We start from the raw sequence: 14,591 nt of genomic DNA, 5'->3' as shown, positions 1-14,591 counted from the left end.
TTGTCCCAGTTACCATTGACCTCAATGTCCTTAACTACTTTCTCCTTCAAACATTTTTCCAAGACCTTACATACTACAGATGTCAAACTGACAGGCCTATAGTTACTCGGATCACATTTTTTCCCTTTCTTAAAAATAGGAACTATGTTAGCAATTCTCCAGTCGCACGGTACAACCCCTGAGTTTACCGATTCATTAAAAATTCTTGCTAATGGGCTTGCAATTTCATGTGCCAGTTCCTTTAATATTCTTGGATGAAGTTTATCTGGGCCCTCCGATTTTGTCCCATTAAGATGTTCGAGTTTGGCTTCTACCTCGGATGTGGTAATATCTACCTCCATATCCTCATTCGTCATCCCACCATTATCCCAAAGCTCCTCATTAAAGACTGAGCCAAAGTATTTCTTTAGATATTTGTCTAGATTATCCTTAACCTGCATTCCATCCTCAGTGTTTAGTGGTCCCACTTCTTCTCTGTTTTCTTCTTACTTATAAGGCTATAGAACCTTTCACTATTTATTTTAATTCCCTTTGCAAGGTCCAACTCTACATGGCTTTTGGCCTTTTTCACTTTATCCCTACATGTTCTGACCTCAATAATGTAGCTTTCCTTGCTAATCCCTCCCATCTTCCACTCCTTGTAGGCGTTCTGCTTTTTCTTAATCACCTCTCTGAGATGCTTGCTCATCCAGCTTGGTCTACAACTCCTGCCTATGATTTTTTTCCCCTTTCTTGGGATGCAGGCTTCTGATAGTTTCTGCAACTTTGACTTGATTTACAGATACTTCACAGTGAATCACCAAAATCTTAGATTAAAAGTGGTACCAAGTTTAAAATGCCACTGTCCAACAGCCCTCTTATAAAGATCCAAATGCTTAAAGCTATCAATGCTCCCACCACCCACTCCTCCTTGAGCCTGACCCTCACCACATTAATTTATTTAGTCCGCCTTCTATAAAAGGGCAATTGAGACCTCAATCTGATGAAAACTGTAGTAGTGCTAGAATGAGTACAATATATTTCAGAAATGGAAACTTGCTGCCTGTGGCTTCTTAAATGGTTACATACCCTTTTCTGAGAAAAGCTGTGGCATTATTGGGATTGAGTTCTAGGGACTTCTTTGCATCTGTAACAGCATCTGTAGAAAGTCAGTTTTGCACATTAGTCTCTTAAGAATTGCATTATTCCAGTTACGTATCTTAAACCAAAGATCTAAAATCAAAGTGACAATTCAGTTCCAACTCAACATTTAGCCATAACCTCACACCTTCAGAAGTATGGTAGAGAGCCTACAAATAAGCAGTCACATGTTTTTTAATGTAGAGTATATTACTCTTTTCTAGAAACAATAGAAATACAGTAACTTAATTTGCCCTAATGTTGCATTTGACTTGAATCAGGAGACAAAACTAACGTTCTGAATTTTATAATTTTAACACAGACAAAGTAATTCACATACTTAGGCACTGCCTAAGTGAACAAGTAGTTTGAGGTTAATGCTACGGTTAGATTCCTGAGCTCCATTTTTACATCTTAAAGGAAGTGTGTGAAGTATTAGTTTTCTTAATTTATGCAGAAAGTCATGCTATTAAAGTACAGCAATTATCTTACAATATTTTCACCACTCAAATCTGCTATAGCTACTCATGGGGGAATTCTGCGCCACTGTGCAATGCAGAATTTTGAGAAATTAATGTTGGGCGCACAGAATTTCCTTCCCCCCCCTCTACAGAAATGGACTGCAGAGATATTGGCAGCCACTAGGGGCCACTGGACCCAGCAGAGCCCCACTCACAACTAGACAAGGCCAGGGGGAAGGAAAGGAAACTGGAGTGTTCCTGGCAGTTGCAGAACCCAGCATGCCCTGAAGGAAGGAGGCAATGGCACCAGCTGTTTCTCCCTCTGGATCCCTGGGCTGTGGGGGGCATAGGGTCTGTGAGTGTCCAGGCTAGAGGGGAGCCACACAGCTGGCCTCTGGGGGGCAGAGGTGAGTGTCTGGGTCGGGGAGAGGGGCCCATGGCTGGGCTCTGGGGTGGGATGGGGTGTGAGTGTCTGGGTTTGGGAGAGAGAAAGGGGGGGTAGAGAAGAAACTACTGGGTTGTCATAAGGGTTTCTTTAACTCTCTACTCCTGGGGGAAATTGTGTGTGTCTGTATTGTTAGACATACTTATTGACAGGTATTTACCAAAATAATTGAAACTGGTGTGATTATATAGTGTTATTTTGACAAATAAAATTTGCAGAATTTTAAAATGTGTGCAGAATTTTAATTTTCTGGTTCTGAATTTTTAATTTTTTGATGCAGAATTTCCCAGTAGCATACAGCTAGTTTATCCTTCATTCTACTGCTCTGCCCCCTAAGTGCGATGGACTGTGACCTTCAGTCAGTCAGACTGTTTGGGTTTAAACTGGGCATTCCAAGGCCAATTCTATTAGAAATTTAAGGTGTATTTTTATTTTTAAGAACCAGGGCTGCCCGAGGGGGTGGGGGCGCAAGTGGGGCAATTTGCCCCAGGCCCCAGAGGGGTCCTCACGAGAATATAGTATTCTATAGTATTTCAACTTTTTTTTAAATGGAAGGGGCCCCCGAAATTGCTCTGCCCCAGGCCCCCTGAATCCTCTGTGCAGCCCTGTTAAGAACTGGATCAGACACAGAAGGAACCATTTAGAAAGTGAACCTTTTCTTGAAACAGAACATATTTAAAGTGTTACATCACTTTTAATAAAATAAGGAGAAAGTTTAAGGCCTGTCTGAAGCCTAAATCTAGTAACCAAAGTAACTAAGCAATAAATTGAAACAATGGGTTATTCTTTCATTAGTGTACTCAACACATTAAATGGAAAGTTAGGACTGCAAAGCTTCCATGAGAGACCAGACGTGATCAGATATCAGAAGAGTTATATTAGTGGCAAATGTGGGCTGCTTTGATTAAAAGTAACAAATTTCTAAGACTATCACTATACTTTGCTTGATTTAAGACATTGTTCTGTAAGGAATGTCATAATGTGGTCTTAAAGGGATATGCAGTATAGTTTGAGAGATGTTACCGCAGTAATTCTGTAGAAGAATATGAGCATAAGCTCTTTGACAGTAATATTCTGCATCATCTGGCTTCTGTTCCATGGCCACTGTCAGCTTCTGCAAATCCAAATACAAAAATTTAACATGACAGTTTCTGTAAATCCCTCTAACAACAGAACCGAGTGTGTAGCCCACAGTGAAATCCGTTGCTTGAAAAAAAATCAACCACCACCAATTAGCACAATTTTGCTTTAAGTGAAATTTCACTGGAACTAAATATCCTGAGCTCACAGGAATGCCTGGCTATTCCTGTTTTGATTCCCCAAAGCCTTTATCTTAGATATAACCGCTAACAAAGTCCAAAATATGTTTGACTGTCCATTATATGTTTATTCAAATGACTTTTGTGAAAAAGAAAGAGCAAACAAGTTTTGAATAAGTTATAGTATACCCATTTCCATGATGTGTGTGTGCAGCAAAGACCAATTTATAACTCCCCAGAATGAGCAGCAATAATTGTTCCCCATACTACATATGCACTTGGAAATAGGTGCCTCTGATTTATACCTTACCAGGTAGACATTTGGCTAAAGAAGGTACGTCTTGTACTGCTTTCTGAATAATTAATCTCAGTAATTCTACTTCCTGAATTACTTCGGAGGATTCCTACTCTCACATCTCAGCTACTTAGCATATAAATAGGCAGAAGCTTTCAAAGCCCTCAAAGTTCTTCAGTCTTGTGGCACAAAAAGGCCAGTATCATAGTAAGACCAACTGCCTGTATCTCAGTGCCCACTAAAACACTCTTTGAAGAGTAGGAATCCTGTCAATATGGTATCTTTAGTAGCAATTACACGGTTGCAAGTATTTCCTTCCCACTGGTGCAAAGCATGAACTAGCAAACAGGAGCAGGGAGATAGCGAATGGGAGCAGTAAACCTGAGTTTTTCAAGGGAATTCTCCAGGTGAAGGAGGAGCGATCACGAGATCCTTGGGGTGAGTTAGTTTGTGTGCTTGCTTGCTTTAAAATTACAGCGTGGTCTGTTTCGGGTGGGCTGAGATCTTACAAATGAGGTTCTAGCCTGTTTTCCTTTGATCCGTTACCCTTTTTGAGATCGCTTGACAATAGGGCAGGGCTAACCCAGGGACAAGAGGGGTTTAAAAAGCTAACTCATAAATGACCAGAGGCACTATTGAACATTAATAGGCAGCAGGTTTAAACCAAACATAAGGGTCCCACACTACAAGAAGGATGTGGAAAAATTGGAAAGAGTCCAGCAGAGGGCAACAAAAAGATAAGCACATGACTTATGAGGACAGGCTGAGGAAACTGGGATTGTTTAGTCTGCAGAAGAGAAGAATGAGGGGGGATTTGATAGCTGCTTTCAACTACCTGAAAGGGGGTTCCAAAGATGATAGATCTAGACTGTTCTCAGTGGTAGCAGATGACAGAACAAGGAGTAATGGTCTCAAATTGCAGTGGGGGAGGTTTAGGCTGGATATTAGGAAAATCTTTTTCACTAGGAGGGTGGTGAAGCACTGGAATGGGTTACCTAGGGAAGTGATGGAATCTCCTTTGTTAGAGGTTTTTAAGGTCAGGCTTGACAAAGCCCTGGCTGGGATGATTTAGTTGGGGATTGGTCCTGCTTTTGAGCTGGGGGTTGGACTAGATGACCGCCTCAAGTCCCTTCCAACTGTGATATTCTATGATTCTATGTTACACAAAAAAGCAGAATTTGACCTGCTTACATGAACGCACTCCTAATTCAGTATATTCAAAGTAGGTGTCATGGAAGCATTTATAACAATAAGGGGCATCCTCCTGCCCTTCCTAGATAGGATAGAATGAAGGCATACACTGAAAAAACTCCAGCTAGTACAAAACAGATCACCCTGGTGCTTCATTCCCTGTACTCAATGGAGAGCCAACAGAAATTACAATTCAGTGCGTCTGTCCTGACTCTCAAAGCCCTCCATGGGAATGGCTCTGGCCTCTTGAAAAATTGCCTCTCCCTCCACCTACATGACTTCCCATAGCAGCAACATTCCACCATAATAGTGAAAGTATAGATCAGAAGTAGGAAGCTTGTGAGCACTGAAGGTCTTTCACAGAAAGAAAACAGACGTGCACTACAGAGCTCGCGACCACAAGATTTTCAAAACTAAATGCAAAATTTATTTAATTGACATGGCTCTCTCTTCAATATATTCCTCACAAATGACAAACCATCCGCATAAATATAAAGAAATGAACTAATTAAGCCTTTTCTCCAGGAGGGTCGGAACAAAGATAGCTATTTGTTTCCAAATGCTTTAGAGCAGGGGTCGGCAACCTCTGCCGCATCCCTCGCCCGCGCCACTTTCCACCGCCCCCATTGGCCTGGGACAGCGAACTGTGGCCAGTGGGAGCTGCGATCGGCCGAACCTTCCGATGCAGTAGGTAAACAAACTTACCCTGGCGAGCCGTGTGCCAGAGGTTGCCAACCCCTGAACTATAACAACAACTTCAGAATAAAGAAACCCATGTATCTCTTCCATATAACTTTAGGCCAAGGTTTTAAGAACCAGATTCCTAAAATTAGGTTCCTGAGTAGCTCATTTTCTAAAGTCTTGGCATTGAAGTATGCTCTTGCTTTAATTTAAGTAGTCCACTGCAGATTATTTAAGAGCATGACTTCAAATATGCAGTCTTGATACAACAGTGTAGCTTGAAAAGAATTGCAGTGGCTTTTAACAAGGACCTGCTTAGGTAAGATAGCCTCTTCTAGTCCTACATTAATGAAACCTGACCTAAAGCATCTGTGTAATACCAGATCAGATTCTACTGACAATTTCTTTTAAACAAAATGATTCTTAATAATTGCACTCACCTGTAACAAACACTTAAGCTTGGGCTCACACACAGAAAAGGCTGCAGATATGTCTGTGGTTATTTTGTGATATCATCTTTTAAACTAAAGTGGACACCATCTCCAAAATTAATCTTTTCCACTTCATTCTTACTATTAAGATCTTTGCATGGGCCCCAAATCTCTAAACTTGTCCCTATCAATGAAATGATTCCAAGAGCATCATTTATCTTGGCCTACAATTCCAATTACATTTAGCCCCTCCCCAAATCCTTCAGTTGTTTTTCCTTACCGCAACATCCACTTGAAAACATTCGTCCTCACCCTCAGATTAGGATACTGATAGGAAATTGTACAATAAGTACTTGTTTGTTATCCTCTCTTTTGCTCCCTATACTACTCCTGGGGGAATTCTGCACCAAAAAAATAAAAATTCTGCACACAATATTTTAAAATTCTGCAAATTTTATTTGTCAAAATAACACTACATAATCATGCCAGTTTCAAGTAGTTTGGTAATTTATTTCAAAATACCTTCAGCAAGTATGTCTGTAACAATACAGACAAAAAATTCCCCAGGACTAGAGAGTTAAAGAAACCCCTATGACAGCCCAGTTCCTTTTTCTCTGCCCCCTCCCTGCCAGAGCCCAGCCGGGGGCCAAGCACGCACAACCCCTCTACCCCAGAGCCCACAGGGGCTCCCTAGCCCAGACACCTGTCTCCCCTTCCCCTTCCAGAACCCAGCCACGGCCCCCCCGCCAGCCCCGACACCCATCCCCCTACCACTCAGAAACCCAGAGATCCAGGGGGGGAAAACAGTCTGATGCTGGGTCCTGGGTTTGTGTGGAGTTTCCTGTGTGCCAACCTCTCCTTCCCTGAAGGCGTGCTGGAAACTGCAGCTGCCAGGAACTTTCTAGATCCTCCCTGCCTCCCCCCAGGGCAGTGTCTTCTATCACGAACTAGGCTCTGCTGGGTCCAGTGGCTCTAGTGGTGGCAAGCAGCACTGCAGCCCATTTCTGTGGGGGAAAGGAAATTCTGCATAAAAAAACATTAATTTCTGCAAAATTCTGCATTGTGCAATGGCACAGAATTCCCCCAAGAGTACTATACCTGAAATCTATTCCTTTGCTGTCTGATATGGTTCTACCCTCTCTTCAAAAATCATTTCTTCCAAGATGACCTAACCCAAGTATCTCTTTTGAAAGAAACAGTTATGGTGTAGACTAAGAGGAAACAAAAACTATTAAAGTCATGCATAAAACTTCACTGCTAGTCACTCTGCATCTTTCCTTACAAAACACGCTTCATCTGTATGTTATTTAACTGTAATTTACTCAGAGTTTCAGAGAGGTAGCCGTGTTAGTCTGGATCTGTAAAAGCAGCAAATAATCCTGTGGCACCTTATAGACTAACAGACGTTTTGGAGCATGAGCTTTCGTGGGTGAATGCATCCGACGAGGTGGATATTCACCCACGAAAGCTCATGCTCCAAAATGTCTGTTAGTCTATAAGGTGCCACAGGATTCTTTGCTGCTTACTCAGAGTTGGGATCCTGTTTTTATCATTGCCTGTAATGCACCTAGCACACATAGTTAGCACTTTATAAAAATGCTAATGCTGAAAATAGCTACTTGAGGCAGACTCCATAATAACAAACAGTCCTTTGGAGAGACATTATGGTCTAGTAGTACAGAGAAAATGAGGTAAAAAAATCTGGATTCTTATTCCAGCCCTAACACCAACTCAGCCAGGCTGCCGGCCAGTCACTTCAGTACTTTGTGCCTCCATTTCCCCAGCTCTATGACACTTTTCTACCTTATGTAACCCACACACCTTCTGGGTGTGGTGTTGTGTCCCATCTAGTGGCAATGAGAACACACACACACACACACAGAGAGAGAGAGAATGAGTCTGCTCTACAGCCTTAGCTAATAGCCAGTTGGCTTTTAGCTCCTGCACTAAAGCTCCAGAAATCCCAGGTTCAATCCTGCCCGCTGATGACTGGGGTCTGTCAGCGTTACACTTGCAGAGACTATGAGGCTCAGTTTGTTAGCTCCTAAAGTTCTCAGAGGTGCTCTCACAGGAGCTGCAACAAAAGCTAACCATATGCTAATGTTAATGTGCTTTTAGAGAAACTCCACGTAACCTTAACTACTCAGGGCTTGTCTACACTACCCGCTAGATTGGTGGGCAGCAATCGATCCAGCGGGGGTCAATTTATCGTTGAGCGCTCTCCCGTCAACTCCGGTACTCCACCAGAACGAGAAGTGCAAGCGGAATCGACAAGAGCGCATCAGCTGTCGACTTACCATGGTAAGTAGACCTACGTACGTTGACTTCAGCTACACTATTCACGTAGCTGCTGTTGCATAGCTTAGATCAGGGGTTCTCAAACTGGGGTCAGGACCCCTCAGGGAGTTGCAAGCTGTCAGCCTCAACCCTAACCCCACTTTGCCGTCAGCATTTATAATGGTGTTAAATATCTTAAAAAGTGTTTTTAATTTATAAGGGGGGGGGTGTCACACTCAGAGGCTGGCTGTGTGAAAGGGGTCACTGGTACAGAAGTTTGAGAACCACTGGCTTAGATCAACCCCACCCGGTAGTGCAGACAAGCCCGAGCTGCACCAGGCGCGCCCACACCTGCAGACACACGTGTCCGGCCCCAGCTGAGGCTCCTCCCGCTGAGGACACGGGCTGGGCCCTGCTAACGCCCCGCGGGCGATGCCCAGGGCACAGGAGATGCCCAGGCCGCTGCCCCGCCCCGCGGGCCCCTGTCACTCGCTCTCCCGCCCATCGCCGCCCCGGGCCTCTCACCTGCGCCGCCGCCCCGGGGTCCTGCTCGACGTCGCTGTCCGGGAACCTGGAGAGAACAACACAGCGGCGCGCGGTGAGAGGGGGCCGCGGCGGCGCCGGCCGGGGCCGCGAAGCAGGGTCAGGGTCAGGGGAAGGGGGAGACTCACCGCGGACGGGCCGGGTCTAGGGCCGCCGCCATGACGCCGCCACCAGGGCACTGTGGGAGCTGAGCAACAAACCCGCCGGCAGTCCCGCGGCGCGCGCAGAGGCTGATGGGACCGAAGGGGGTGGAGTGACGTCACTCCCCCCCGCTTCCAGGAACCGCCAGCCCCACGTGACGAAGGGAAGCGGACGCGGTCGGCACCCGTCGCCGCCGCCGCTCCTTGGTTGCTGGCCAGCGAGCGAGGGGAACGCCCCTGCGGTGAGGATCCTCCCTCGCGCCCCCTAGCGCCGGAGGACTGGAGCGAGGAGGCGCCCAGCCCGCTCCTGCCCCTCCCCGCCGCAGTGGCTGGCATGGCAACGGAACGAGCCTCCGCGGGACTGGGGGCGCTCGCGGTCCCCACTGGCTCCGGCCCGGCAGCGGGACCCCAGCACGCAGCGCCTCCAGCTCCTGGAACGCGTCCGTCCGCTGCCTGCAGTGTCTGTCCCCGGCCACAAGGCTGGCGTGGGAGGCGGGCCTGGCCCGGACAGGCCGCAGAGTTAACCCTGGTGAAAGTGAAAGGGGCGCGTGTGTGCACGGGCTGGGCCAGTGTGACAGCGCCTGGGGTCCCCTCTCCTCGGCCTGGCAGCAGTAATGGCCATATTCCCTGCTAGCACCCCCGCGTCCCAAACTCTTCCCCCCACCCCGTGGTCTAGGTCAGGTTCCCGCTGGCAAGGGGGGGGGGTGGCTGGTTGTGGTCTGGGCTCAGCTCCCTGCAGCTGGGGTCTGCTCCTCCAGACTTGCTCTAGAGAGGCTGCCCCCCGGGCGGGGTTCCCCCACTGAAGCGGAGCCAGCTGCTCTTTCGCCCGGTGGGCTGAAGGGTGCGCTCCTGTTGCTCTTGCCTGTTAATTTAGCAACGAGCAGCTGCGGAAGTGGTTGCTAAATAGCCAGCGCCTCCTCTTCAGCAGCAGGCGGGCCCGCCCACTGGGCCCATAACACATACGCAAAGTCATCCCCCACGAGCAGTTTGAGTCTTCCCCAGGCAACAGCAGCAGAGAGGCCCAGACTGCCATTCAGGGGGCTCCTTTCCTGGCCGTTACCGGAGTTTAGGGCTCTGGTTCTCCTGGCATGTGGGAAGAATAGGGTTAGCACCCATCTGGTTTTTGGCTTCTATGCCCTGGTGCCATTTAGGGTTGCCGGGTCTCAGTTTTCAACTGGAAAATCTGGTCAAAAAGGGGAGCTGAGAACCCTAAATGGCACCAGAACCAAAAGTCAGTTACTACAGGGCAGGGGGAGGCATGGTGTCATTAACCCTTGCCAGCCTCTACTCAGCTAGGACTGCCTCCTACCTTCAGATAGGCAGGCTCCTTGAGACAATCCATTGCGAGGGGAGGGGGGAAAGGAGCAACAGGCCAGAGCTTTGGTGGGGAAGATGGGAGGCCTTAAGGGTCCAGTTACCAGCAATTAGAAAGGTGTATACTCTCCCAGAAGAATAATGTGGCAGCATCAGTGGTTGTTTGGTTTTCTTTATCACCTCATTGCAGCTTGAATTTGTCATCACTCATTCTGAGTACCAGTGCCATGGACACAACTAAGGAAGGCTGCAGCAAGATGGTAGCCGGGTAAGGGGAGGAGAGAGAGTTCAACAGTTGGCCATAATCAGTCACAGTTCAAGGCCTGCTGTGTGATTTTCCTGTCTATCACCACTCCAGAGGCAAGAAGGGTTCAGTGTACTGAAGCAGAAGAGTGAGCAGAACAGGGGAACAAGCAGATTGGGGCACTAGGACATATGGGAAGTGGTAGGATGTGACACAAAGGCCCATGGGTACCAGCTTGGAAAGGGTTCATTGTTCTATAACAGCACCTGACAAATACTTTGAAAGCTGTATGCTATCTATAATGTTATGTGAGATCTTAAATGAAAGCCAGCGCAGGGGGTTGGTCCCTTCCAACCCTGATATTCTATATCACACTGATTCTCAATCATTGTGTGATGTATATATGGATGATATTTAAGGAGTTGTGTATATGTACTGAAAATATATTTTAGAGTCTGCGTCCCAGGCAGGGTTGACAAACAAGTTTTGCCAAACGTATGTACCTGTCTGCATAGGTTCATGTGTCAATTAAGCACCGTAAGCAAACATAATGGGAGCCCATTTTGCATATGGAGTCATTGCGAATATGTGAAGATAACTTGGAGCAAGAACACCAGGACAGGAACTATGGGGGTCATCCTGAATCTGGGGACAAAACAATGAGTTTTGGGAAATACAAGGAGAAGCAGAAGGATATTTTGTTATCCATCACTGAGGGAGCAAAAAGGACAGAACTTTTTGCATTCATGAAAAGTGGATCTCAGGCATGTTGGTTAGTGAAGCTTGGAGATTGCCTTACGTGAGATACTACTTTAGATGAATTTTAGCCTGTTAAAGTTTGCACTCTAGGAAGTGTGTTATACTCTTTGTTTTATATGTAACCGTTTGTTTCCATTATTTTCCTTAACTCAATATCTCTAAAATTTTTGTCTTTAATAATAAACTTGATTGATTGTACTATAAATATATATCAGTGCTAAGATGCTATAAATGACCTAATCCTGAGATGTACCAGTCAAGGTGTGCGTAATTTCTGAGTGTGTCTAGTGATTGGTGCTGGATACCACAGGGGGATGCTTTCAGAGGAGCGTAGGTGCTGTGGTATACCTACTGTTAACCTGCAAGGTGAAGGCAAAACATAAAAATATCACACAGTTTGCAGATGACACAAAAATTGGGGAAAGAGGTAAATAATGAAGAGGACAGGTCACTGATTCAGAGCAACCTGGCTCAGTTGGTAAACTGGATGGAAGTAAACAATATGCATTTTAATATAGTTAAATGTATACATCTAGGAACAAAGAAAGTAAGCCATACTTACAGAATGGGGACTCTATCCTGGGAAGCAATGATGCTGAAAAAGGAGCTAGGTTATTTTACCTCTGTATTTAGCACTGATGTGATCACCGTTGGAATGCTGTGTCCAGTTCTCGTGGCCACAATTCAAAAAGGATATTGATAAATTGGAGAGGGTTCAGAGAAGAGTCACAAGAATGATTAAAGGATTAGAAAACATGCCTTATAGTGAAGAAGCTCAGTCTATGTACCTTAACAAAGAGAAGATTAAGAGGTGATTTGATTAGAAGTATCTACATGGACAACAAATATTTATCAGAGGGGTAGCCGTGTTAGTCTGGATCTGTAAAAAAAAAAGAAAATCCTGTGTGTTTATAGATAGAACATGGTTCTCTGCAGCATGAGCTTTCGTTCAGTCTTCAGATGCAAAGTGAAGAAGTGATTTTGAAGAAGAAAGAGAAGAAGTGTAAAGCTCATGCTGCAGAACGTCTGTTAGTCAACAAATATTTAATAATCAGCTCTTTATCTCCTAAAGGTGTAACACAGGGGTCGGCAACCTCTGGCACCCTGGCGGGCTGGGCCAGTTTGTTACTTGCCGCGTTGGCAGGTTTGGCCGATCGCGACTCCCACTGGCTGTGGTTCGCCATCCCAGGCCAATGGGGGAGGCGGGAAGCTGCAGCCAGTACATCCCTCGGCCCCCGCTGCCTCCCGCAGCCCCCATTGGCCTGGGACGGCGAACTACAGCCAGTGGGAGCCATGATCAGCCGAACCTGCCGACATGGCAGGTAAACAAACTGGCTCGGCCCGCCAGGGTGCTTACCCTGGTGAGCCGCATGCCAGAGGTTGCCAACACCTGGTATAACACAATGCAATGGCCAGAAGTTGTAGCTAGATTAATTTCAACTGGAAATAAACGAAATTTTTGACCACGAGAACAATTTACCCAGCATTTTGGTGGATTATCCTTAACATTTTTTATAATCAAGATTGGATGCATTTCTAAAAGATCTGCTAGGGAAATTATTTTGGGGAAGTTCTATGGCCTGTGTTTTACAAGAGATCAGGCTAGATGATCACAACAGTCCCTTCTGGCCTTGGAATCCATGAAAGTTAGAACTGGCAGAGCCCTGAGGAGATTGTTTGGGTAGCTAACAGACTGGGAGTATCAGGAAGCCAACATCCAGTCAAGCACAAATAAACCTTCCTCTTGCTGGAGGCCGGAGATAATAAGGTGACTCAGTCACAGAAGGGAGTGGTTTTTAAATATCACTTCAGTTTTGTTTGTATTACTAAATATTTATATTGTAGCTTACAGGCCCAATCAGTGATCAAAGCCCCTTTTTCAGTGAAAAGCCTAGTCCACCTTTACTGTCTAGTTAGAATATAAGGATTTCAGGATGGGGAATATTGTGTGTGCGGTTACAGTGCCTACCAAATTTCTACTGCTACTTCATTATAAAAAAAAAAGAAGTTTATGCTAATACTGTAATTCATAGAGGTTTCAGTTATAATAGCAATGTTTTCCTATGATTTATTTTAGGTGCAAGTGCTCTTCAACCACATAGATTGATGGGAGCACTTTAATATTAGAATTATTCTATTGAGTACTAAATCCAATGGGAGGATGGATTTTAATTTTTTGAACCAAACCATTAACAATCCTGAATATTCAGTTCTGACTCCATGAACTTTTTACATATTTTTCACATTATGCATAATATGATTAGTTGAATTTTGTTAATTTTAAGTGTTTTCCTCCCTGAAAGAACTTGCAGAACTCCCTGTTATGAACTTTTTTGCAAAAATATATAAAACTTCTCAAAATACTTTGGATTTGTAACACATAAGATAATTAAAATTCAAATAGTATACAAATTCTGTCGAACTTTCACTCTGATACAAATTAAAATGGCCAAGGTCTATACCTCCACCTCCTTAGTAAAGGGGTTTGCTATGGAAACCAACTGAACTTTAAAGAACTGCCAACTAAAATTAAAACTGAATTAAGCCTAGAAAATGTTTGTTTAAAGTTCCCAAGAAGAGATATTAGGATAACGTGTTTTTAACTTTTTAAGCGCCTTCTCTCCTCCCCATATACTTTGTGAAATCATCCAGTATTTCTGGGTTCTATTAAGACAATCCAGAATGAAACATGTTGTTGTATCATTGATCCCAGAAGTCCTATGCCATTTGTAGTATCAGTGATGTCCCAGAATTATGCATTTGTGGACTGATAGCGGCTTTCGCAGGTGAGGATAAGGGGACAAAGTTTAAACCATCTGGGCCCAATGCCACATCAATGGACCTACTTAGCACATATTTCTGAGCATAGATCAGTGGTTTGAGCATTGGCCTGCTTAAACCTAGGGTTATGAGTTCAATCCTTAAGAGGGCCATTCAGGGATGTGGAGCAAAAATCTGTCTGGGGACTGGTCCTGCTTTGAGCAGGGGAGTTGGACTAAATGACCTCCTGAGGGCCCTTCCAACCCTGATAATCTATTCACCTTAACCTATAGCAGTACTGCACAGGGCTGCCCGGGGGGTGGGGGCAAGTGGGGCAGTTTGCCTCTGGGTCCCATAGGGGCCCCCATGAGAATATAGTATTCTATAATATTGCAACTTTTTTATGGAAGGGGCCCCCGAAATTGCTTTGCCCCAGGCCCCCTGAATCCTCTGGGCAGCCCTGGTACTACATAGTGCTGTCACATTCTCAGACAAACAGCTTGAGAATCAATTTCTCACCCCGAGTTCTCTTGAACTGATTCCTGAACTGCTCATCTACTGTGTTCCAAATCACAGACCATCACTAATTAATCATATTGCTCTATTTCTCAATACAGTTCAGATTGCCAGAAACACTGTACTCATGTATTGGTAAGAAAACTCTAGAGTAAA

General features: G+C 45.1%; 1 protein-coding gene across 3 annotated transcripts in view; it reads right to left on the bottom strand.

Annotated features, from left to right (window-relative positions):
• The window catches only part of SUGT1 (SGT1 homolog, MIS12 kinetochore complex assembly cochaperone), a 53,048-nt gene extending 43,845 nt beyond the window's left edge, over window positions 1-9,203 (bottom strand). Inside the window, exons 1-4 of one of the 3 annotated variants that reach the window (XM_039530437.1) lie at window positions 8,831-8,987; window positions 8,685-8,730; window positions 3,049-3,139; window positions 1,069-1,138 (exon numbers count right to left, since the gene is read on the bottom strand). In XM_039530437.1, the coding sequence (XP_039386371.1) occupies window positions 1,069-1,138; window positions 3,049-3,139; window positions 8,685-8,730; window positions 8,831-8,862 (239 nt within the window). In that variant the 5' untranslated portion in view covers window positions 8,863-8,987. Of the gene's footprint in view, window positions 1-1,068; window positions 1,139-3,048; window positions 3,140-8,684; window positions 8,731-8,830 lie in introns of all 3 variants that reach the window. The other 2 variants (XR_005596219.1, XM_039530428.1) reach the window with 2 other exon arrangements.
• Window positions 9,204-14,591: the final 5,388 nt, after the last annotated feature.

This window comes from Mauremys reevesii, linkage group 1, assembly GCF_016161935.1.
Source record: "Mauremys reevesii isolate NIE-2019 linkage group 1, ASM1616193v1, whole genome shotgun sequence".
In the NCBI taxonomy this organism is placed as follows: Eukaryota; Metazoa; Chordata; order Testudines; family Geoemydidae; genus Mauremys; species Mauremys reevesii.
Note: the sequence above shows the minus strand (reverse complement) of the source record. Positions and strands in the feature narration are given on the sequence as shown.